We start from the raw sequence: 27,357 nt of genomic DNA on the forward strand, positions 1-27,357 counted from the left end.
CGTTCTTCAACTGTTTTTTTAATTTTCTGTAATATTGAGACTAGAATCATAAAATCAAACTTAAAGAGTTCTCTAAAAGGGAAATTTTTGATATTGCAGATATATATACATTTACAATAATGATATTTATTTTATTCCATTACGATGAGGGTAGCGAAGCACACTGGGTATAGCTAGTATTATTATATTTGTTTTAAAATGTTTATTTTTAAGTTCTTTTGTTGTATTGGTTGTAGAATTGTCAACCATATATGGCTCTGTGAGCTCGGTTGTTAATAAAGATGTTAAAAAAAGTGTGATTAAAATCTTTACTTCGATGAAAATATGCTGATTATACAAGTATTCCAACACGAAAACGGCTAAAAACTCACCAAAATGATGCCAGGTAATTAGTTGAATGCATCAAATGCTTGTATTCTTCAATGGGCAGCACAACCTCCTGCCCTACACCCCATTTGAGTACCATTAGATCATTGTAAATCAGTTTACTAATGGAGACAGAGAAACTAATAGGCACAATATCCTTGATAGGATAAAGAACGCAAGGAACAGCATCTCAAATTAACAAAAATAAAACGAAGAACTTCCAAAAGAATAACATTTATCACCCCTTCAAAAGTAGCACTAAGTGAATTTTTTACCTTCTGAGGAAGTGATGTTTAAAGACTCCCGAAGAAGCGAAAATAATTATATTTTTTTAATGTTGAAGATATACTTTGTTCTTAGATTTTTATGAGATAAAGAATGTTATTTTTGGACTTTTGTATTAAATATGTCTATTAACCTTATTAATGTTAATAGTATTTAGGTCAAATTGGTTGTATTCTATAATACTACAATATTCCGAATAACTTCCAAAAAGAGCATAAATATTACTTCTTAAGAACAACTTAAGAAGTAGTGAATTTGGAATCAAATAAAAAGGACATCCCTCATTTTGACCAATTCATATTGAGTATGAATTCCACTTTGTGTCCTTAAATCATATGTATGCCTTAAATCTTGAATTTTTTTGTACTTTTTAGGGCCAATCTTTAGGTGAACGATTAGGGATTAAATTAAAATGTCGTTTTTGAGTACTCAGTTAGTTAAGGCTCAGTTAGTATCGACGTTCTGTGATGAATCAGCTGATTCTTTTTTGGCTTACGAGAACCTGTATAAGTCGTTAGTTTGGCCGTAACGTTGAAATTGCGTTGCGGATGAACCTGTAGAAAATAGAATTCAATCCGCAACGTTAAGTGACAGCTATAAACAGCTGACATAAAATACATAAAAATGTAAACAAGGAAAAAACAGTGATGTTAATGTTTTAAAAATGATGTACCTCAGAAAATTTTAATTATTACGATTAATTGAAATACTTTAAAATTATACATTAAAATTACTGTACTTCTTAAATTAGTAAATATTTATTAAAAAATAGTCATACTAAATGTTATTGAAAAAAATAGAAAATTAAAAAGAGAAATATGTCAAAGAAAATATAAAAGTTGACATTACTTTCAACATAAACGCCATAAGAAAAAAAGAAAAGACCAAGGAAGAAAATAAAAAACCGTGTTTCGATAAAATTTTTACTTTTTATATTAATTATATAATAATATTACGTAATTAATTTATATTAATTAATTTAGCTTTAAACACAAAGAAAGAAAATAATATAATTAATTATATAATAATATTACGTAATTAATTTATATTAATTAATTTAGCTATAAACACAAAGAAAGAAAATCAACTCTGATTTTTGACACAACAAATTAGAGTTCTTCTTCTGTTGCTGTTACTCTCAGTAACATTGTCAATCATTGGAAAAGACCACCGAAACAAATGTTTGGTGTAAATAGATATTTTCATTCATTTTTATTAGAGTTGATTTTCTGCTTATTCTGAAAAACAGCTGCTACGTTCTTACATAGAAACTAACTGCACATAAATAGTCAAAGGAACGTCACAGAACGGAAACGTTATGCAACTTTCAAACTGAGCCTTTAACTTTGTTTGCTAGTTTAAGCGCCCAATGGAGGTGGTTTAAACTTGAGCAGGAAATACAAAAGTGTAAACAACTGATGAAAAATCGTTAATACAAATTATATAAAATTAATATACATATATTTTTATAAATTTTTTTTTTATTTATTGATTGAGTACAAATTATGGAGAATTCAAAATAATTTTTTTTGTTTTAAATTGAAGTTTTCATTAATTTCATATTATATTCACAATTGTCTTCTTCTCTTTTATAAAACGTGCATAGATTTTATAGCAAACAGTGACGTTTTCTGTTATTTTGTATGGCAACACTTCGAAGTTAAAATTTGTACTCAGGAACATCAAATTAAAATAAAATTAAATTAAATTAATTTTGTTTAAATTTGTCGAAGCCTATGTACGCTACCAAAAACATTGCGAAATAATGTAAACAATACATTAGAAACCGTTATTTATAAAGCAAAAATAACAAATATGTAGATGTTTGGGATAAATTGTGTTAATATTTTAGTTAAACAAAGAATTTTGATTCCAATAGAATGAAACCATAAAGTGTGATATCCCATTGTAAAGCTAATGAAACTACGAGTATGCTTCCATTTTGTGGCCACCCTAATGTATATGCGTTATTCGAGCAGTAATAAAAATGAGTATATTTGGTGTTTATTAGTGTAGTTAATATACGCTAATTTTGTTTATGTTTATGTTTATTTTTATTTATTCTCGTACAATATGCATCATATTTAAGTTCATTCTCTTTCAAACGCTAGCAAGAAAAACATACATACATATATGTATGTATGTACAGTGTCTCTCATAATTATTCGAATTTGGGTAAACTATAAAAAGAAAACAAATTTAATAATATATTTTGTGTGCAAAATAAATAAATTAATTTGTTATATTGTCTAGATAGTCCTTATGTTTGATATCACGCTTTTTAAAACTTGAAAAATTTGCATTGACTTAAATTGCCTCTCAATAGTATACGAATTTTTCCTGTATTTCATATTTGATCATATTATACGCAACACAAATTTTAGAATCGAATGGTTTTTATGCGTAATATTGTTTTAAGGGGTTACTATCCACGGAAAGGATATATTTTTGGCCCATTTGGTCCACAATTTTGGGGAATTTGTACCTTTCTTCAAGTAATATCATTAAAATGGCGATTTTTGGCCATAATTGTAAATTTTTCTACTTATTTCCAGAGATAAAACAAAAATTTGATATTGGGACTTAAAAGACCCCTTGGGGTATCTAAAAATAATATTTTTTTGTTACAAGAATCTGTATTTAAACGTTCCAAGATAAATTATTCGGATCATTCTTCTGTCGCTAATTCAATATATTGGAACTTAAGTCCATTTTTATAATACTAGGATCAACTATTTTCGGGAAAAGTTTTCTGGTATATATTCTTTTAGATATCAGCTTTTATACATTTTAAGTTTTCAATGTGTTGTGGAAGTGTACAACTCCAAAACATGCCTCGAAGAAACACCATTCAAAATAGTAAAATCATTATTTTATATACCAATGGCCTCCATGCTGCACGGCACGATATCATTATGATCTAACTCAAAAATGTTGATATGTGTTTAAATATTATTTATTATGATCAAATTAAAACCAAAATTTTGGACTTACAGTGTTATTGTAACGGGGAACATAAGCGTGAAAGTTACGAGTAGTAAAAACTGAAATCTACTATATAGGATGACGTTTTGTTAAGGCATGTTTTGGGGTTGTATACCGCTATAATATATTGAAAATTTAAAATATATTAGTGCCAATATGTACATGAATATACACTAGACAACTTTGTCGGAAAATATCGTCCCTAGAGGTACGAAAAGGGACTTATGATCCAGATAATTCAATTAGAAACTGAAAAACGATACCAAAAATTCATCTTGGAACGTTTAAGTACAGATCCTTATAACAAAAAATATTATTTTTAGATACCCTATGGGTTCTATTAAATTCCAATATTAAATTTTGGTTTTATCTCTGGAAAAAGGGTGAAAACATTACAAATATAGTCAAAAATATTGATATCTGGCAGCTCTACGTGAGATAATGCAGAAAATTTTGTGCTAAGAAAAATATAATGAAAATAATTTAAATTAATCAATTATAATTGGAGTATTTTTGTGAAAATGTGTTAAGAAAGACTGTTTTATTGTTATTTGTGAACATTAATAATATCAAATAAATAAAATAATAAAAACCTGTGATTGGTAGCACTGTCTGATATACATATGTACATACAGTGTCTCACATAAATATTCGAATTTATTATTTTTTATGAATTACTGTGTTATTGTATGATGCTACTTTAAAAATAATAATAGTATTTAAAATTTTTTAATGAAATTTTATTAATTTATATTATTTTTACAAAATACAAGAAAAAAGTAATAAAAAATCATTAATGGTTTCCAAGAAAATGGAAAAAACCCAAAAAGGGTCATTTCAGGTACTGCGCAAAAATATTCGAATTTTTTCTAAGAACTTTATTAGAATCCTTGAACACGTGTTTTATTGCCCATTAATTAACCCATTATGCAGGTAGTGGTTATATGGAATATTTAACATTATATTTTTTGGAAATTTGCATAATTATGTTGTAAATCCTTCCTGTGTAAGCGCTTAAAATGTTCAAAGAAAAAGAGTTGATCAATTCAAATTAAAAAATTAATTTATATCTGTATAAACAAGGCCGATCAATTAAATATATATAGGAAATGGTTGATAGATTCCCATCGACAATATATTTTGTCATTACACGCATGGAACAAAGAATTCCATCGAGTATTTACCATTATCAAGTCGTCCAAAACTGCTGTCAATACAGGACGACAGAGAAATACTGAAGAAATACCGAAAGAACCTTCATCTATCAGCTCCAAAAATTAACAACGAACTCATGACAGTCCTGTGAATAAAAATTAGTGTCGAAATTGTGCGCAAAGTACTAGGGAGCAATAATTCGCATGGTCAAGTACCAAGGTGGAAACCGCTCATATCGAAGTTAATCGATGTTAAGTGTCTTGACTCCGCAAATAGACTCATAAGTAAGAATATTGGATTCTGGAAGGAGATTATCTTCTACGATTAGAACAAATATAATATTTTTGGCTCTGATGGTCGTCAAATGATATGGCGAAAGCTTGGAGATGCCTTGGAATTATCTAACTTAAAACCAATTTTAAAGGACCCAAGTTGCTCTGCCATATTTTGGGGTTCTGTGTCCGTCCACGGTGTTGGACTGCTAAAATTTATTATTGTAATTATAGACTAGAAGGTCCACTTGTCAATTTTAGAGCAGAATTTGCATGCTAGTACCACCAAAATGGGGCTACAACCCATTCAATTTATTTTTCAACAGAAAAACGATCCAAAATACACGACCTGGTACGTGAAAATGTTGATCATTAACAACACTAAGTATCTTCTTTCACCAAATTTTCAATGGAGTTAATGTCTGGACTTAAACTCCATTGAAAATTTGTGGTTATATTTACAAGAACAACTTTTAAATCACTCATTATCCTCTAAAACCACCATACGGTTGCTTTGCATGAAGAATGGGACATAATAACGCCAGAACTATTCCATAAATTGGTAGAAACGGTCCCACGACGCTTGGAAGTTGTTTTTAAAAACAAAGGCTACTATACAAAACATTAATTTCATTTTAATTATTTATTTTTACTTCATAATGCTAATCTAAATATGATTTATACAAAAAATTCGAATACTTTTGTGAAGCTATTTTTTGCACTTTTTTAAAAAAAAGTTAAATTAGTTTATGTAAATAATTTTTTTTTTAATTTTTAAAATGTGGTATAGAATTTAAGGACTGTCTGGACAACATAATAAATTTATTTATTTATTTTTCCCACAAAATCTATTATAAAATGATGTCTGTTTTCATAATACATTAAATTCGAATACTTATGAGAGACACTGTATATGTTTCTTCGTTAAACTAATACTGTAATTAACAACCACAAATTTGCTTTGGTTTCGTATGTACAAAACTTTAATATTGTGATTTTCCTGTGTTTATCGTCATCTATATTCTCTGCGTGGAAATAATTATAAATTCATCTTCCTTTGTTTTGGTTCTGTGTTTACCATAATTGTGTTTGAGACACCTATATTGAGACTGCTGTTGTTTGTTTATACCATAGCTGGGACTTATTAATTAATAATATAATAAAAATGGCTCCTCACATGGAGATTTATAAATGTCCAGTCTGTGATAATAATGTCACCAAATCTCATAGGAGTATTGGCTGTGCTTGTTGCAATAAATATTTTCATATTAAATGCACTGAGGTTTCGTTAGAGTAATTTAATTTAATGTTAAAAAATAAAGTCTTCAAATATATATGTGATAATTGCTTAGCAACACCTAAAGTTTGTAATATACAAGAAGAACTGAAAAATGGATTTTCTGCTCTCAAAGCTTCTTTGGAAAAGGAGTTAGAAATGAAAATACAAGAGAGCCAGCGCATGATGAATGAAAAAATTGAAAGTGGAATCAAGCTGATTGAGGAAAAGTTTAATACCGTTGCTAATGCACAGTCTCAAGATACAAATAATGCTGAACTGCTCAAAACCGAAATCAAAAATTGTCTGGATGTTGTAAAAGTGGATAATGCTGCTAACAGTAGACTTACTTGGCTGGAGATGCAGAGGAGTATTATGCAGAGACGATTAAACAGGGCAGATATTGTTATTAGAGGATTGCCCAATATGATTAAAGACTTGCGCAAACCGATTTTAAAAATATGCTCACTGTGCAATGTAGTTGTAACAAATGCTGATATACAACATTGCACCTATTTTGCGAATGGTAAAGCTGTTTTAGTTAAATTTAACTCTGTTCAAACTCGTGATGCTGTTATGATGAATTATTGTAAAAATCGAGCAATAAAACTAAGTGACGTTGTAGAACAAAGCTTATCGAATGGAGTTCAGTCTGATATTATATTAAATGATCACCTAACGGATGCAGCTAGAAAATTAATTTCTGTTTGTCGGAAGCTACGCTAAATTATGATGTACCAAAAGCGAAAGTTATATTTTTGGATGGCAGTGTGGATCTTCTTTCCCATGATCAGTGTGTTGATTTATTGGGACATTTAAATGATTATTCAATTTCAACGGATAGTAATTTTAATAATGTAGATGTAATTATTTAAGTTTTTATTAAAATTTATTTTAATTATTAATAGTTTAAAGGCCTTATTCATAAACGGAATTTTTTTCTTATAAACGATTTATAAATAAAATTCTGTATGGAAATATTGTTTTATAAACCTTTTATGGGATGAGATATTGTTTATGAATAAGGGAGTATATCTTTATATTGTTTTCGAATTTTGGATATGTGCTAATCACCAACTTTATATATGTTTTAATGGTTATTTATTTTTGTCACAGTTGTATTTCATTTTAAATATTATTTATTTCTTTCTTTGATTTGCTTCTTATATTTTTTTAATAATTTCTGAATATTTGTTGTTTTGTAACACATTTTTAGAACTAATTACAAATACAGATTTTTTTGTTTAAAAATCTGATTTTTTGGTTGATAATTATTCTATATGTGTTAAAAAGTGGTTTTATGATAAAGCATATTTATTTTCTTACATATAAACTATTATGAACATTTAATAAAATGCTTTCTCTTAATACTATTTTATAAGTTTTTATTCAAACAATTCACAAATGTTAATGTTGTTTTTTATTTGTTTTTTTTTTTTTTAACGTTAAATGAAAATTGAGTGTTGCCAGATGTTTATTCATTTCAATCATAATTAACTATTGATGTAACATAAATGAGTTGTGATTTGATATGAATTTTGTGAATTGATTATAGTCTGAAAATTGTATAACCCTGTGTCTAGATTTGATAAATTTTTTATCATGATAAAAATTAGAAGGTACAGACGGCATATATTAACGTTATAGTATCATTATGACAATGTTGTTTTAACAATTGTTTATACAATGTTGTCTTGATTACATCGTTATTTTATTCGTAATTTGTTTAGAATTTTGTTTTTGTACAATAAAATTTTTTATTTTTTTTCTTTCAAAATAAGTTTAAGTGCAATTAGTGTTCATTGCTAAATTTGCATTTGATTTTGATTGTTTTGTGGAATATAGCATTGATTCAAATGTGTTATCTGTAAGATGTCGTGATAAAATCGGCATTTTGTTTACATTATGCATTAATATAAGCAAGTAACTGACAATGCTCCTGCTGACGTTTTGTCAAGTGCTGTGATAAATAATTGTCTAATGTAGACATGGGATAAGGTACAGGTCGAAGTTATAATTTTGTAGAATATTGTGATAAATACACATTTTAAAGTTGGTGGTTGAGCATTGTTTTCCCATTGTTGTTTATTATTTTATTTATTTTATTAATTTTAGTTATTTTTAAATTGTTGTATTTCAAATTTATTTTTAATTTATAGTTTTTTAATTTATATTATTTTCGGCATACTTTTTATACCCTACACCACTTTAGTGGGGAGGGTATATTGGGTTTGTGCTGATGTTTGTAACGCACAATAATATTGGTCCTACACCCACCTTAAAGTATACCAATCGGCTCAGAATCATTTTCTGAGTCGATTTAGCTATGTCCGTCCGTCTGTCCGTCCGTCTGTCCGTCCGTCTGTCCGTCCGTCCGTCCGTCCATGTAAACCTTGTAATCAAACTACAGGTCGCAATTTTGAAGATAATTCAATGAAATTTGGTACGTGATCTTCTATTGTCCCAGGGACGAAGCCTATTGAAAATGGTTAAGATCGGTCTATTATTTCACCTAGCCCCCATACAACTGAACCCCTCGAATAGGGCTTTTAAAACTTGTAATCAAACTACAGGTCGCAATTTCGGAGATAATTCAATGAAATTTAGCACATGATCTTTTATGGTACCGTAGACGAAGCCTATTGAAAATGGTTAACATCGGTCCATTATTTCACCTAGCCCCCATACAACTGAACCCCCGAATAGGGCTTTTAAAACTTGTAATCAAACTACAGGTCGCAATTTTGAAGATAATTCAATGAAAATTGGCACATGATCTTTTATGGTACCGTAGATGAAGCCTGTTGAAAATGGTTTACATCGGTCCATTATTTCACCTAGCCCCCATACATCTGAACCCCCGAATAGGGCTTTTAAAACTTGTAATCAAACTACAGGTCGTAATTTTAGAGATAATTCAATGAAATTTGGCATATGATCTTTTATGGTACCGTAGACCAAGCCTATTGAAAATGGTTTACATCGATCCATTATTTCACCTAACCCCCATACAACTGAACCCCTCGAATAGGGCTTTTAAAACTTGTAATCAAACTACAGGTCGCAATTTCGGAGATAATTCAATGAAATTTGGCACATGATCTCTTATGGTACCGTAGATGAAGCCTGTTGAAAATGGTTTACATCGGTCCATTATTTCACCTAGCCCCCTTACAACTGAACCCGCCGAATAGGGCTTTTAAGTTCATAATTATGTTTAATATACTCATATCTCGACAAAAAGCTGCAATAACCAAGTTGTATACAAGACTTGATGACCCCCACGAATTCCATAATAATAGGTTCTCATATGACCCTAGCCCCTATGAAAAGCCCCCATCAAAATTTCACTTAAATGTCCACAATTTTATTCAACAATAAACGGCTTAAGTATGTATATCTAAGGCAAGGTACAATTCAACTTAAATGCTTTATTATGGCAACTAAATCACATTATATTTTTGTCAAAGGTGTAGGGTATTATATGGTCGGCCTCGCCCGACTATAATTTCTCACTTGTTATTTTTATATATGACAGCTAGACAAAATCTTGGTCCAATTTTTAGTGACAGTAGTTTTATTAGGTCTAGGTTATATAATTTAAATCAAAATATTAACATAGGACATTTAAATTGCACTAGTTTTAATTTAAATCCAAATTCATCCAAATTTAGTGAAATTAAATGTTTGTTGGAGGGTAATCATCTTAATGTTTTTGGAGTAAGTGAAACTTGGTTGAAAGGAATAGTGTCTACGGCAGTTATTGACATTCCTGGTTATGTGTGTCACAGAAGCGATCGACCATGTGGTAGAGGTGGTGGTGTGGCACTTTATATCTGCAGTACTATTGAACACAAAGTAGTACATGTTGGCGTTAATTTTGGAGTTGTAGAATGCTTGTTTGTTGAACTTTATCTTGGAAATATAAAGCTTTTGGTAGGAGTTGTTTACCTTCCTCATGGGAATTTCTATTTGTTTGAAGATGAAATATCAGATTTGCTTGTTCGTTACAATAATATTGTTATTATGGGTGACTTTAATAATAACTTATTTGATAATGTCAAGTCCTTGAGGGTTCGAAATATTTGTAGAAGGATGAATCTTTCTCTGATTCATAACTCTATGCCTACACATTTTGATGTTTGTCACAATTCTACTTCCTTGCTGGACTGTTTTTTGGTATCTTCTCCTGAATTGGTTGGATTGGCTGATCAATTTCAGTGTCCTGGTATAACTCGTCATTCTTTCATCTTTTTGTCGATTGAGGTTCCTCGATTTATTGGTAGACAGTTTTTTGAATTTTACGATTATGATTCAGTTAATATTGAGTCCATTGAAGCTATGCTTTCTGAGTGTGGTTTCGATGGTATGTACTTAACTGGCAGTGTGGATGAGCAGCTGATGTTATTAAATAATGGTTTGCGGTTATTACATTCTGCAGTACCTTTGAAGAGACGAATGATACGTGGATGTGGGAATGGCTGGATTAATGCACCTGAAATTCGTTATCAATTGTCGCTAAGAGATCTTGCATATGGGGCATATTTGGATAATAGAACTGATGCCAATTGGAGGAAATTTTGTAGATGTAGGAATAAAGCTAAAATGATTATAAGAAGATTTAAGAGAAATGCACATAGTTTGATTTTTGATAATAAAGACAGTAAGCAGATTTGGTCTATCCTGAAGGGAAATGGTGTGGTTGATAATGTTAACAACTATGATAGTATTGATCCGGATTATTTGTATAATGTTTTCTCATCTAATCAATCTACTGGTAATGACATTATTGATACTTCTGTATATTCTTATGGTGGGTTTTCTTTTCGGTCAGTAGATTTGTTTGAGATGTTTACGGCATTTGAACTTATTAAGTCTAGGGCGGTTGGTTATGATGGATTTGGACTTAAATTTTTAAGAATTTTGATGTCATTTATTGGTAATTATGTCTTACATTTGGTTAACACAATAATGACAACTTCTAGTTTTCCTTTATTATGGAAAGTTGCTAGGATTGTTCCCTTGAATAAGAATAGTGGTATTAATGATGGTAATGATTTTAGGCCTATATCTATATTGCCCATTTTATCAAAGATGGTTGAGCATCTGATTAAGATTCAACTGGTAAAACATATTGATGATGGTCGGTTGCTTCATGATTGTCAGAATGGCTTCAGATGTAATAGGAACACCACTTCTTTGCTTCTAGGTCTTACTGATAATATTAAAAGATGTGTATCTAATAGGGGTAATTGTGTCTTATTATCATTAGACTTAGCCAAGGCATTTGATAGGGTCAATCATTCAATTTTAGTAGAAAAATTGCATAGGTATTACGGTTTCTCTGGCTCAGCATGTAGACTGATTTCATCTTATTTATCAGATAGGCGACAATATGTATGTAGTGGTGGTCGTGTTTCTGGACTGCTTCCTGTTTACAGTGGAGTTCCTCAGGGATCAGTACTGGGACCTTTGCTTTTCATAATGTTTATGAATGATCTATTCAGTAGAATTTCTAGTAATATATGTCTTCCATTTTCATTTGCTGATGATGTTCAGCTTTTGTTTAGAGGTGATGTAGAATTTCCTGATGTCTTACAAAGTGTTATTGATCATACTGCCGATTTATTATTTAGTTGGGTTCAGGATAATGATCTTTCTGTGAATGTAAGTAAGACCAAGGCAATGTTATTTGGTATCTGTGGTAATAATAATAATTTCTCTGTTACTTTGGGTAATAATATGATTGAGTTTGTTGGCAAACTTAAGTGTCTTGGGGTAATTCTTGACAGGGAACTGAACTTTGAAGGTCATGTTAATTCAGTGGTATCAAGGGTTAATTTTACCTTACGAAAATTGTACAGTCTGGATTTGATGTTGCCTTTTCACATTAAGAAAAGAGTAGTTCATGGACTTATAATGCCAATATTTCTATATGCCTTGGAGGTATATTCAGGTACCTTTGGTTATGTGATAAAGAGGTTAGGATTGACATTTAATAGAGTTGTGAGATACCTATATTCTATTGGAATGAGGCAGCATGTGTCAGTTTATGTTATAAAATTTCTTGGATTATCTTTTATGGATTATATTAAGTATAGAAATTTATTGCACTTTTACAAGTTATGTAAACTGCGTGCTCCGGAATATTTGGTTAGTTTGTTTGAGTTTTGCAAATCTAACAGAAATAGACAGTTGAAAATACCAAAGTTGACTTCAATATTAGAGCGATCATTTTGTGTTAGAGTGGCACGTGTATACAATAAATTATCGAAAACTTTGAGAAACTTTGATGTTTCTGTTGAAACTTATAAGAAAAAGCTTTTTCGTGAAATTTCTGAAAACAATTTATCCTTGTAGGTTTGAGTAGAACTGTGGAATGTTCTTATAGAATCGATGATTTTGGGTATATACATATATGTTTTCTACACAAGGTAATTTATTCTTTATTGTGTCAATATGGTGTAGTTAGCTGTTTTTTATATTGGATTTGGGAGATTTGCTGACTGTATATTGTGGAATTTGTCATTTATATTGACTTGTTTAATTGTATTAATTTCTGTATTTATGTAATTCTGTAAATAAAATTTTTTTGGGATTTTATGGCATATATTGGGATATGTGCTTTAATTCTATGTGTAATTAAGTTTCCTGTAACTCCATTGTATTGTTTTATTTTTGCTTCTTTATAACGTATTCTTGGATAATGTGGAGGTGTGGTTGTAAAGTTTTGGATATTCTTGTCTTTGTGTTGGGGAAACATTTCATTCTTGTTTGTGCTGTTTTTTTAAGCTGTAGTTAATTTTTTATGTTTTTTTGTTATTTCTATGATTTTGGAAGCCTGGTTTCTTGTGTAGGATTTTACTAGGGCATTTAAGTTTTTCTTTGCTTAATTTTGTTTTATTCAGGTAACTGAGATTCTATTAACTTTTTTTGGATTTGTTTTTATATTTACATGCTGGTTTTTGTAATGAATTAACTGATAATGATCTGGCAGTATCATTAATTTGTAATTTTTAGGAGACTTTTTGTTACTGTTAAATAATGGTTGATAATCATTTTTTAAGTGGAGGGTTGCTGTATTATATATTTATTCTGTATAATAGGTATATTTTTTAACATATTGTAAAGTTGATGTCTTTTGACTGGATTTTTTGAGAATTGTTTACTGAGTGGGTAGTAGTCTTGTAATACTATAACTTTATATGCATTTTGCTTTCTTCTGATAAATGAGCTGGAGTTTGTTTATAATTGAAATTAGAGATTGTATTCTGTTGTATATTTTCTATTATGTGAATGGTTTATCATTATTGAAATATTGTAAGTTTTATTCATATTAACATGCATATTCCCTTTGTTGGTTATTACCTTTTTGATATTAGTATCACTTGACTGAGTTGTGGTGTTATTATTGCATTTGATGGTACTTTGGTAATGTTGAGGAATTAACTATGTTGATTTGCTTTTGCAGTTGGAAATTTGTTGATGAAATAATACTGTTTTTGGTAGGTTGGAATGTTTAGATTGGTTTTGGAATTGTGTTGTCATTCATATTGTTATTGCTATTCTAGAGTAACTGTCTTTGTGATTATCCAATATGATGAATTACTGATATTGTCATAATTGTGTTTATGGTTTGTTTTATGTAGTTATTGATATTTGTATTGAAATTTTAAAAGATTTTGCTGAATACATTATTTTCAATTGTCAATTACTTGTAATTTCATATGTGGGTGCATCATTGAATATCTGTTGACTGATAAAAATTTGCTGGGTATATGTAAATGAGGTATCATTAGTGTTTTTCTTGTAATTGCTTGGATGAGGATTATTTGTGTTGTTTGGATTAATACTTCGAACATTGTTGATGTTGTCTGCTTCATTGTTTTTTTTTTATTATTCAAGATTATTTTTAATATCTTATTGTTATATTATTAGAAGTTGGAACTTTGTATTTTCTTTTACTTTCTTTAAATGATTATTTTATTTAACATGCAGGGTTTCTTAAATTGGTATTTTTCTTGTAGTTCATTGTGTTCTTTATGTGAGACCTTTTTTTTGATAAGATTTTGATTTATGTTGTATTAGTCCCTCATATTACTCACTAAATACTGTTACTTGTTTCTTTTTAAGGTATGTTATAATGCAAGTATTTTAGACCGTTGCTTTGGTATTATTGGTTGCCAAATTATTGTTGTTGGTTCATATCATTTTAATTGCAAGTAAAATGCATAGGTTTTTTATCTAGTATTGACTGATTTGTGATATGATTTTTTTTGAGATTGTTTGCCAATTTTGGGAAATTTCTGTTAGCTTTGAAATGGGGGAATGTTGTGTGGTTTAAGGATGTTGTGATTGCTCAGTCAATATTGCTGATTTGGATGAATTTACTTGTGACTGTTTTGGTGGAAGATGATTTGCGACTGTTATTGTATGCATGGAGTTTTGTGTTTGTGAGGATTTTTTCTGCTATTATATATTTTTGCTCCTAAGGAATTGTCTTTCACTTTGTTCTTTTAAAGTTAGTATTGAAATTTTTATTATGTAATTGATTGGTAATTTTGGTATTTAAATTCTTTTACATGAGTTGATATTTTTTGGGGTAGTTTAAAACTTTCTTATAATTGACTTATATTTCTTCACAGAAGGTTCAACTGATAGGTGTTTTATAGCTTCATGTTTCTGTCTGATTTGTATTACCTATGTCCTTTACAGTCTGGAGTGTTATTTGCCATATAGTTCCTGTATGACATATTGATTGGTTCTGTGAGTTCATTTTTGGGATTGTTTATGATTTCTACATATACTTTTCTTTATTTTAACCTGTTTTGCTTCTTTGAATTACATTTGTTTGATTGCAAATTATGTAGGAATTTATTTATGATCAATGCGGTACATTTTAATTGTCCTATCGTTATTTTATATAGTATATTATCTTTTTAAAAAAAATTAGGTGTAATTTTATTTATATATAATTATGTATTTTGTATTGGAGGAATTATTGTGAAGTAGAAATTTGTAACCGCTTATGGCCTATAGGCTAGGTTATTGAATATTGTTAAATAAAATAAATAAAAATTGCCATTTTAATGATATTACATGAAAAGAGGGTACAAATCCCCCAAAATTGTGGACCAAATGGGTCAAAAATATATCCATGCGGTTGATAGTTACCCCTTAAAACAATATTAAGCATAAAACCATGCGATTCTAGATTTTGTGTATCGTATAATATGATCAAATATGAAATACAGGAAAAATTCGCATACTTTTGTGAAGTAGTTTCATGGACGTTTTTAAAAAAAGCACAACTAATTTAAGTAAATGTAAAGTTTTCAAGTTTTAAGGGGCGTGATATCAAAACTAAGGACTATCTAGACAATATAACAAATTAATTTATTTATTTTTCACACAAAATATATTATTCAATTTGGTTTCTTTTCATAGTTTACCTAAATTCGAATACTTATGAGAGACACTGTATATGTACATTGAAAAATAACTCATTAAACTAATAAAACCTCTTTTTACTACTTCTTCATTAGCATTTTAACTCATTATTTTAACACGGTGATGTCATTGGAAGCAAGTACTTACAAAAAGTACCTGTAATTTCGCTTACAAAGAAGTTGCTTAAAAATTTAAAAATAAAACAGTTTTTTCACAATTAACAAAACACGACACAAGAGAAAAAATAAAAATATTCCATTTAGTTGCTTGACAGCATTCATTCATTTGAGGCAAGTACTTACCGCGCTCGCTTACAAATAGGGAGTTAGAGAAGTACTTGCAATTTCGCTTACATAGAGGTTGTTTGAAAATTAAAAAATAAAAACAGTTTTTTTTTCACAATTAACAAAACACGCAACAAGAGAAAAAAATATTCCATTTAGTTGCATGACAGCATTCAACAAAGTATGCTGCCATTTGTTTCAGAAATTGCAAACATAATTTTTAAAACCAAACACAAAAATAGCAAAAACGTTTGTGTTTATTCAACAATGAATATTCATGTACATTCTGAAGGAAAAAAATCGTAGCTTTTAATTTTTGAATTCATTTGAAAAGTTTACAAAAATATTTCTTTCTAGTTTTCTCAATTTCGTATTTGAAAATAAAAAGACAAAACAATACATACAAGAAATAATAAAGCAAAGGCTGTTTTGTCTCTTCGCACATGAATAGAACATAACACAACAAAAATTACATTTTGGAACGTGAGTGATAAATGTAGGAATATTTGGAACTCTGGTTATATTATATAAGAGATGCCAAACAAACTCGATATTTGATGAAAGAAGAAAAACACATTAACGATGAAAAAATATTGCGGAATAGCATTGAAATGTTCATATATATTCTTAATATGTTTTGACTATATTTAAAAGTTATAATTATTATTTTATTACCTTTAACTAAGTTGTATTTATCAGTAGGAGATGAGCGCGCTAATACACGCAATTTTGGCCAAACTTTATCAATTAAATGTTGTTGGATCTGTTGAAGAGGTAATTTGAAATATATCATTGTTGGTATTAAGGATTTAAGTTGAATATTGTTATCATATCGCTCATTTACTACAAGACTGGTGTTTAAGTACAAATCGATTACTTGCGGTATTTTTCTCTAAGTGTATATCCTAATGATTTACTACCATTAGTTTACATCTTTGATGCAAAACTAAAATAAAACTAACGATTAAACCGCTAATTTTATTTAAACTTTGTTTGTTTCCATATACTTAGACATAAGTAGTTATTAGTCTCTCGTCATTTAGAAGCCCTATAGAGCACTTCTTGTTGTGCATTCAATCATAAGGTAAAATATCAAATAAAGGAAGACTCTTCTTCTGTTTTTTATTAAACTAATAATCAATTGTTTTTTATTCATTTCTGTGTATTTGCATTGAACCACGGATTGACACCGAAACAACTGGCATAATCCAAAAATAGTCGTTTCGAGAAAATGACTTTGAATGTTCAATGACATTTAACTATTTTCTAAATTTGTAAAATTAAACCAGATTTATATAGTAGAGTTTAATACGTTTCTCATCTAAATTGACATTTAATTTTTATTTATTTAATATTCGTGAAAACATGAATTTTAGTTTTTACGTTTACAACAAAAAATCAAAATTTGATAAATTTATATGTATGATATTAGTATGACGAATATTTTGTAGCCATCAGTTCAAAAAAACCGAACTTTAGATTACGTCAGTCTTGTAGTAAATGAGCAATTTGATTACTTAAAATATTTTGTAGGAAAAAACTTAGAGTGAATAATTTCTTCAATACTTACATCTCCATTACTATCACGTATAAGCCTATTAAATTCTTTGCCTTCTAAGACTAAGAAATCATCACCAGGTTTTAAAATTCCACATTTACCGGCAATAGAACGAGCTGTATTGATATTGTCACCGGTAACCATACGTACTGTAATGCCAGCACGCTGGCACTTACGTATAGCGTCAGGAACTTCGGGTCTTACGGGATCTTCAATTCCTACAACGCACAAACAAGTTAAGTTTGCCATAATATTATCCTCGTCATCCCAATTGGGCTCATTTTCTATATGGACTTCATTTATCGCGGCCTTGCCAGGCACAAAATCACGATATGCAATGCATATGGTACGTAAACCATCGCAAGCCATGGGTTCTATAACTTCGCGTATTAAACGTTCCTGCATATCACGAGTAAATTTCTCCAAAACTCCATCATGACCATAAATAAACGCGCACCTTAAATGTAATTATCAATGTAAATATGAAATCAAATATTTCTGAACTTTAAAATATACTTTTTCAACATAATTTCCGAAGCACCCTTGCTATATAAGCGGTATCCACCATTTGATCTAGGTATAACTGTTCCCATGCTCTTACGCACGGAATTAAATGTATAAACACGTGTAAACTTATCTTCAGTAATTTCATCTCTTATAGATTGATATTTTACACCCAGTCCCTGTACAAAGCCTAATAGAGCACACTCTGTTTTATTACCAACCTGCATGGGCAGGTCCCCGGGATCAGCTCCAGGCTTAAATTAAAAAGGAAATTTTAATTTAATTGTTTTAATATACATAAATATATATATATATATATATATATATATATATATATATATATATATATATATATATATATATATATATATAATTTACACTATACTTAAATCAATTTGGCCTTTATTGGCTTACGATTTATTACATGAATAAATAAATAAATAAAAAAATATATATATGTATATATACAACAAGAAAACAGGTCTTTCTTAAGAGTACTGTTTAGATAAAGGCATACTACATTATTTATTTATTTATTATCATAATTCAGTAATATAAGCCACAATGGCCAAAATAACAATATTACACAGTAAAAAAAATATACCTGAAATCATATAAAAATAAAAACGTTTTTGATTTATAACATAGAAAATATTATAACATAGAAAATATGCTAAGCTATCGTTACCGCTAAAATACCTTTTCTGCACAACCACCGTTACTGCTACAATACAGAACTAAGCCAAAATACCGATAACGCAATCAATACCGAAATAAGTTAAAATACCGATAACGCTAAAATATCAATACTATCACCCTACCCCCCATATAAGCCCCCTTCAGAAAATTACTTTAATAATACTTTAATACTTTATATATATATATATATATATATATATATATATATATATATATATATATATATATATATATATATATATATATATATAATTCGTATGTATGTTTGGACTTTATAGACTGCTAAACGGCCGGACCAATTTTCCAGTAATTTTCACAGTGTCTTCCTGTATGTCTGGAAGGAAATATAGACTATTTTATTTTAAAAATTCATGGGGCAAATTGCCACGCCCACATACATAATAAGTATTTAAAATAACATATCTCAGAAACAGTAACAGCTAGAGTTTTTAAACTTTGTATGGACAACTTTGCATGCACATGAACATATGGGGTCAAAATGGACTAGCTATAGTACGCGTGGCCCCTCCCATATAAAGAGAACCTTAAATTAGTATATCTGAGAAAATATAACAGCTTGAGTCCTTTAATTCTCCAGGGCCACTTTAGTATCAACATGAATACTTAGGACAACAAATTAGCGGACATGCAATAGGGGGAGTGGCATCTCCCATATGAATTATATACAAAAAATCATTTATTTGGGAAACTATTAGACCTAGAATCCTAAAATTTTGCACGAAGAACTTTGACATTCATTTGAACATTGGGTAATAAATTGGTGGACTAGCACCTCCCATATGAATTAAATACAATTCGTTTATCTAGAAACTATTAGAGGTAGAATCTTAAAATTAACATAAAAGTGAAAAGTGAAAAGAATCCTCAAATTTTGCAGGAAGAATTTTCACATTCATGTGAACATGGGAGGTACCATACCCCTATTGTGGACTATCAAAAGGAGCTATGGCATTAAAATAAAAATTCGTATAACTGGGAAACTAATAGAACTAGAATCTTCAAAAATCGTAAAGTGCGGTTTTTATTTATACTGTTTTTAGGGTAGCAAAGCACACTGGATATAGCTAGTTTAATAATAAACTTCGTACTTTATTGTGAAGGAATCGTAATGTACAAATGTAAAAATTTCAGTCATATTTATTAAATATGGCCGACAAATAAATAATATTTCGACATGGTATACTGAGAATTCACAAATATTGCAAAATTTGACCTTTAAACTCCACATGGGCTAAGAATGTCCGATTGGAATTGAACTTGGAATATTTATGCGATTTTTCCGAAATCCGCCGAGTTCATATCGCTGGTACAGCGGTAAGAATTATTGAAGCGGTAAGAATTATTGAAGCGGTAAGAGTTATTGAAGCGGTAAGAATTATTGAACTAATTTATTTACAGCTTTATACGCATATCTATGTATATAAATCCCCATAAAATCTCCTAAAAATGTTTGTTTGTTTAACAAAGTTTCAAAAAAAGTGAAATTTGAGATTTGAAACAGCCGTTGAACCAATCAAACTTTTTTAACCATAGCTGAGAACAAGTTTGCGTTATCGTTTAAAGACGTTTAAGTAACAAAATGCTTTTTTTACAATATAACCAAAAAGAAAATAATTTTTTTTGTCACATTTCGAATTCATGTGCTGTGAGGCACGTTAATGGTCTGGGAAATTTGCAATAACTCTTAAAATTTTCAACCAATATTTTATATCATTCCGAAATGCTTATTATGTGTACATTACGATTCCTTCACAATAAAATGCAAATTTTATTATTAAACGCTAAAATTTGAGCAAAAACTGAGCAATGTAAATGCACTTGGAAACTTCAGAGCCGATACGGCACCTGTTAACATTATCCTATCAGCCTAAATTTTTGTATGACATAGTTTTAGAACCATTCTAGAGGGGGGCGGTCAAAATTCACAACTTTGTTGTTTGTTGCACTCTAATATACATACATACATTTATGTCTGTATGAACTTAGAACTATAAACTTACCAAAATGTTTGAAGTGTATGCTGAATTTACTGAAATGCCTTGGGTAATTAAGTTGCCTACATGATGTGGTATATCGTTCAAAGTAGGTAAAACTTTGCATAACTTTTCGCAAATATACGATTGCACCACAGTCATGCGATTTGTAGTTAATGTTCCAGTCTTATCTGAACAAATGGCAGTGGCATTACCCATAGTCTCGCAAGCATCCAAATGACGCACCAAGTTGTTATCTTTCATCATTTTCTAAATAAGTATAAAAACACATTATTGTACAATTCATACAAACACTTGAAAGCTTATTGTACAAATCAAATATAGCAGATTTCAATTATTCTAAAACAGTCTTAAAAAATTTTAGGTATTTTCAAAAATAATATACATTTTTAACTCTTCGCCTTTTAAGTAAAATATTTGGAATTTTATTATTTGTATATATATTTCTTCTAGCTGAAGGCCTTAGTTGCCATTGCTTCGAAAATAATAAGTTATCCTAATTTCTTATCTTAAGATAACTTAAGATAAATAAATAAATAAATCAATAAATAAATAAATTTGGAATTTTGTAGAAAAAAGATATATGTACATATTAAATTGCAAATTGTAAAAGATAATGCCGATAGCCTTACATAAGCTAGATAACACATAGGAACGTTTTTCCGTTTAGTTAGGAGAAACTCTATCAGGCATCCCTACACAACACAACACATTTTTAAGACTGTTTCAGGAATTTTTAAAACTACTTCATTTGCAATGCATTCCTTAAAGCCTTCAAGTATATGCACTAGCATTTTGAGATTTAGTTTCTGTTTTATTTCACCTTTACTGAATAAGCTAATGAAAGTGTAACGGCTAATGGTAGACCCTCAGGAACAGCTACAACCAAAACGGTAACACCAATAATTAAATGCTTGACCAGATTATTAGCGTATGTATTTTTCCAAGGTTTTTCTTCGATGACAAACGTTTTAATACAGAATTGTATTACTAATAAGATGACAGTTAGTACGGCAATCGTGGATCCAGCATAACCAATTTGTATGGCCAACTTTGTGAGTTTTGCTTGTAGAACAGATTTCTCTTTTTTGTGACCAGACTCGGGAGCAGCAGCTGTGGAAGACTGCTGTTGTTGTATGTGGTTGCCGTCAGAGTCAGCCTTATGACTAACAACTTTAGTTGGAGCTCTGTCATCGTCGCCTAATGTATCAAATTTATTAAGATGTCATATCAAATTAAAAACAAAATAATTTAATATTTATTTTTCATTGATAACACCCTTCTAGGATAGTAATTAGAGTGCACTGGATTTTTCTTTTTAAATTTTAAAATGTACATAGTTAACAGTAGAAATTGCACTCAGTGCGCTCTAATTATTGTTAACTGATTTCACTGATTATTGAAATAATGTGCTAATTATAAAAATATTACTACATTTTTGGTTATTACACATTAACAAATAATCACTTAGTAACCTATTACATTATATACGCAAATAATTTAAAAATATAAATATTAAAAAAATATTGCATCCTTTAATATTATTGTAATAATTAATGACTTTCTATTTTGCACTTATGTATATACACAAATACATATATTTGTTTAAGAAACTTAAAAATATAAAATGAGTGCAAGCAATTTATGGGCTCATTTAGCAAAACGTAACACATTTGTACAAGCAAAAAATGTAATTAATTCTCGGTATTCCCTAAATATATTTCTTATTTTAATTAAAAATAATAATGATTAGAATATTTTGTAATGCAAATTTTGGGTATATAGAATCTGAGTATTCAGGTTATGTATATATATGAACATATTTTTTTTAATTATTAAAATACGTACTGTGAATTATATTAAAAAAAAACTAAAGAATTACAATTGGTAAAAAATTGCCAACAAAATTACAAAAAAAACTAAAGCATAAAATTGAAAATGTGGAATTGATATAGTGTTTTGAAAATGTAGTAATATACATATGTTTATAAAGGAAATAAAATGAAGAATTTAAAAAAAGATATGAATATATTTTACTTTCACTCGTTTTCAAATGAAAATAAACGATACGTTATATAAAATGAGCCCACATATAGAGGATTGATTAATTTTAGCATAATCACCTGTTAAACTCTTACTCTTTTTGGCCTTTTTAGCTTCTACACAAACGTCATTACCAATTTGTTCATTAAAAACGAGAGAATAACAAATATATAGATAGTAGATCGAGCATGTTGAATTATGATCGGAAGTATTGTTATTTTGTTGGTGGTTGTGGTAGTGGTGGTTGGTGATGATTGTGGTCATATGGTGATGTAGATGTTGGTAACGGGGCATTCAAAGGCAAACAAAAAAGAATGATGATTATTTAATAATATTTAAAGTAAAATATATTACAAAAATTAATAAATAAAAATATAAACAAGTAAACATAAACTGTGTTCCGCAAATTTCAGATAATTGTATAGAGCAGAGCAGAACAATACAGATTCGAACCATAAAATGTGTCAATTGTAAAAAGAAGACCTACCACGTACATTTCAAAATAATTTAGGAACAAACTAAAAAATATATAAAGTTAATAACTAAACCATTAAAATATTATAGTCGGGTATCAAATTATAAAAATAAATTATGGTTGGGCATGCCTGTTACTATTCAATACAATTAACTTTTATATATACAAAAAGCGTATTACAAAATTTTCGGGTTATAGCTAAATACTCCCACTTCTAAAAATCTATTAAACTTAGGTTTATTTTGAAGATAAATTAAATTCAATTAAAATTAAATTAAATTAAATAAATTTTTTAAACAGTTTCTAATAGGATGCAATTCATGAATATCGGTCCATAATTCGATAAAAATCCCATCAAAATCTCGCTCTAAAAATTAACTCGCATAAAACGATTTTAAACGTCGGTACAGAGATAAAACTCAACACAAATAACATAATTAGTGGTGGAAAAAATAATAGATACGTCTTTTTTGCCGCGAAAACAAACTTTTCTCAAAAATTACCCGATTAGTATCTTAAATAAAAGGTATTTGACTCTTCCTTTATATGATGTATCTATTTTATAGATTTATTTGCTCCATCGTATTTTATTGGTATTCAAAAAATTTGGCTTTGGAAAAAATAATAGAAACGATTCATAGTATTGCAAAGGGACATAAGCTATGATATCATAAAAAGCGTTTTTTTATTTAATTTTGAAAATTGAAATTGAATATAATAACGATCGTTTTTACACCGTTTAGTTTACCGTATGGCTCTTGACAGCTGATTCGGGGGTCCGACATTCAAAATTTATTAAATAAAATGTGCAGATAGTAGAAAAAATTACTTTTCATTATTAAATTTTATATAAAATTAGTTTTTAAGATTTCCAGCAGAAAAAGTTTTAGATACACTTATAGATAATGGCAAACCACTGATTTTTCTGCCAAATTGCGAGCAATATTTAAATTTTGTGCAATTCAACCCGGTCCAGGAGGTTAAAATATGACTTAAATATCAAAGTATCTTGACAAACTGATAAAATAATATTAAATTAAGTTAAATTTAACATAAAATGTTTACATTTTTTTAAATTTATCTTGATTTTAAGGTAGTTTATTTTTAAAAGAAAGTTTAGTTAAAATGTGCCCTATAAAATTAATACGCCAAAAACAATATTTCTTTTTATTTTTTCACAAAATAAACTTATACGACTTTATAAAAGGCAAAAAATAAAAAAACATATTTTCTTTTCCTCATTTTAAAACTTCCTGTTATATTTTTTGGGTTAGATCGTATTATCTCTATACTAGTATTAATTCCTATACACTTATCTACCTAAAAATCAAGACGAATTTTAAATTTTTTAAAATTGTTTGAACTTTTTGTTAAAATCTAACTTAGTTTTAAATAATTTTTCCTGTTTGACAAATTACTTTGATATTTAAATTACTTTTAACCTCCTAGAGTGGGTTAAATTGCAAAAAATTTAAATATTGATCCAAATTCGGCCCCAAAATCTATAAGTGGATCTGAAACTTTTTCTGCTGGAAATCTTCTCAAACACTAATGTTGTATAAAATTTAAAAAATTTTCTTTCACCATCTGCACATTTTATTAGAAATTTTGAATGTGGGTCCCCGAATCAGCTGTCAGGAACCATACAGTAAATCAAACGGTGAAAAAACGAGTGTTAAATATCGTTTATTTGAGGTACTAATCATGAAATTCTATCGGGTAGTTTTTGAGAAATTTAAGTTTTTTTCCACAAAATAACGTCGTTTCTATTATTTTTTCCACCACTCTGTATAACGATCTAAAACAAATATTGTAATATAAGTTTTACAACGGTGTAGGATAACATCTAATAGGGATTGATTGATTATCTTTTTATATTTGTTAGCGTTGAAATAGTTTTACTTCTATTATGTCCCCAATTTAAATTTAAATTTCATCATGATTGTTATGGCATTCTTATAATGTTTTTATGAAATGTATTATTTTTTATTAATCTTCACTTTAACTCTTCACCTCTCTTTTATGTATCTTATATGCAATTGTGTGATCCTATATATAAATATACACTATCGGACAAAATAAAGTGCAAAAGTACTCATGCTATATTCTTTCAGCGAAAAATCGGTTAAATGATTATTAAATATGGAAATTTTTTTCAAAATCATTTAGTTTATATACAATGCTACAAAAATAACAATAAAAGTAAATTATTGAACTTAAAATTTTTCTGTATAACATCTAAAATTAAAATAAATAAACTTTTTTGTCGGACAAAATAAAGTGTAAATTTTATATATCATTATTTAAATTTCTTGTATATCAAAATTTGTTATCTATTTTGGTTCTGATTTTAATATTTATATCTACTTAAGCCATTTTGGTAATTTTGTTCTCCATTATTAGCCGCAATCGCCTTCCCTTCCCCTTGCTTTCCCCATATGATAATTTTCAAAAGAAATCCGTTTTGATCACAATTTCATCGGAATTTTTTTTATCAATTGTGATCACTTTTGCACTTTATTTGTCCGATATATATATATATATATATATATATATATATATATATATATATATATATATATATATATATATATATATATATATATATATATATATGTATATATACAGTGACGGACATTACAATAGAATCACTACCAATATTTCATATAAAACTATGATTTATATATATTTTCCTATTTTTTTTTCTTGCGTTTGAATTTTGTCTGTCTTCAAATTAAATTATATGAAACGTAAATTTTGTTGAATACATTGCGACAATAAATAGAATCACATTTAAAAAATAAAATTAAAAGGTGGCTTTGACTTTACTTTTTCGGGTTTTTTTGTTTTTTTTTTTTTTTTTTGTTAATGAGAAAATATTTTACTAGTAATTATTAAATATTAGCTATGGGTAATAAAATATTTATCAAAAAATGGGTCGCGCAAAACATTGCACTGAAGAAGAAAGAAAAATTATTAAAAATTTAAGTTGTTCTGGCTGATCTCAACGGGAAATTGCTAAATTAGTAGGACGATTCCAGAAATTTGTTTTTAATGCGTTATCCATCCGCAAGCCGCCACGTTCCATAGGAAAACCACGAAAAACTATTCAGCATGAAGATAATTTAATTGTTATAATATCCAAACGAGATCCATTTAAGTCCGCTGACGCAATCCGGAAGGAGGTTGTTTGTGAAGTATCCACAAGAACTGTTCAAAGAAGATTGATGTATGCTGGTCTGTGTGGCAGAACTTCAAGACAAGTTCCTATGCTCACTAAAAAGCACGTGGCAGCAAGAAAGAAATTTGCCAAAGAGCATAAGGATTGGTGTGGCCCGGAAAATATAAAAAAGTGGCGAAATGTGTTGTGGACAGATGAAACAAAGGTTAATTTGATTGGTAGCGATGGTAAACATGGGTCAGACGTCCAAAAAATGCTGAATTAGATCCTCGGTATACAACAAAAACGTTCAAACATGGTGGTGGAAATATTATGATATTGGGATACTTCTCTTGGTCCAATTTACTGGATTAAGGAAAATATGGAAAAGCACCTGTACGTAAATATTTTGGAAAATGTTATGAAGCCACATGCAGAATGGAGTATGCCCTTTAAAATGGGTATTCCAGCAAGAATACCCACTTTTTCGGTCTTGCGAAAAAGTGGTTTTGAGATAACAAAATCGATATTATGGAATGGCCCTCCCAATCCCCTGACTTAAATGCAGTCGAAAACCTATGGAAATTAGTCAAATTTATATATATATATATATATATATATATATATATATATATATATATATATATATATATATATTTATATATATATATATATATATATATATATATATATATATATATATATATATATATATATATATATTTATATATATATATATATATATATATATATATATATATATATATATATATATATAGATATAGGCTATATTATATTTGGACATCACGATTCTTCTTATGCTCACTTTT

The 27,357-nt window shown here is 28.8% G+C and overlaps 1 protein-coding gene across 19 annotated transcripts in view; it reads right to left on the minus strand.

Moving 5' to 3' along the window:
- Positions 1–27,357, minus strand: part of LOC119601032 (plasma membrane calcium-transporting ATPase 1) — a 554,548-nt gene that overhangs the window by 401,919 nt on the left and 125,272 nt on the right. For 15 of the 19 annotated variants that reach the window (XR_005231173.1, XR_005231172.1, XR_005231175.1 and 12 more), the window contains exons 6-11: positions 22,973–23,008; positions 21,673–22,049; positions 20,856–21,098; positions 18,148–18,389; positions 17,644–18,088; positions 16,749–16,836 (exon numbers count right to left, since the gene is read on the minus strand). Coding sequence is in view for 14 of the 19 variants with exons in the window: in XM_037951699.1 (XP_037807627.1) it covers positions 16,749–16,836; positions 17,644–18,088; positions 18,148–18,389; positions 20,856–21,098; positions 21,673–22,049; positions 22,973–23,008 (1,431 nt within the window). In the remaining 5 variants the exon portion in view is untranslated. The remainder of the gene's footprint in view (positions 1–16,748; positions 16,837–17,643; positions 18,089–18,147; positions 18,390–20,855; positions 21,099–21,672; positions 22,050–22,972; positions 23,009–27,357) is intronic. The other 4 variants (XM_037951704.1, XM_037951703.1, XM_037951693.1 and 1 more) reach the window with 2 other exon arrangements.

This window comes from Lucilia sericata, unplaced genomic scaffold (assembly GCF_015586225.1).
Source record: "Lucilia sericata isolate MDLA Ls3-8-SP2 unplaced genomic scaffold, ASM1558622v1 Contig000137F_arrow, whole genome shotgun sequence".
In the NCBI taxonomy this organism is placed as follows: Eukaryota; Metazoa; Arthropoda; class Insecta; order Diptera; family Calliphoridae; genus Lucilia; species Lucilia sericata.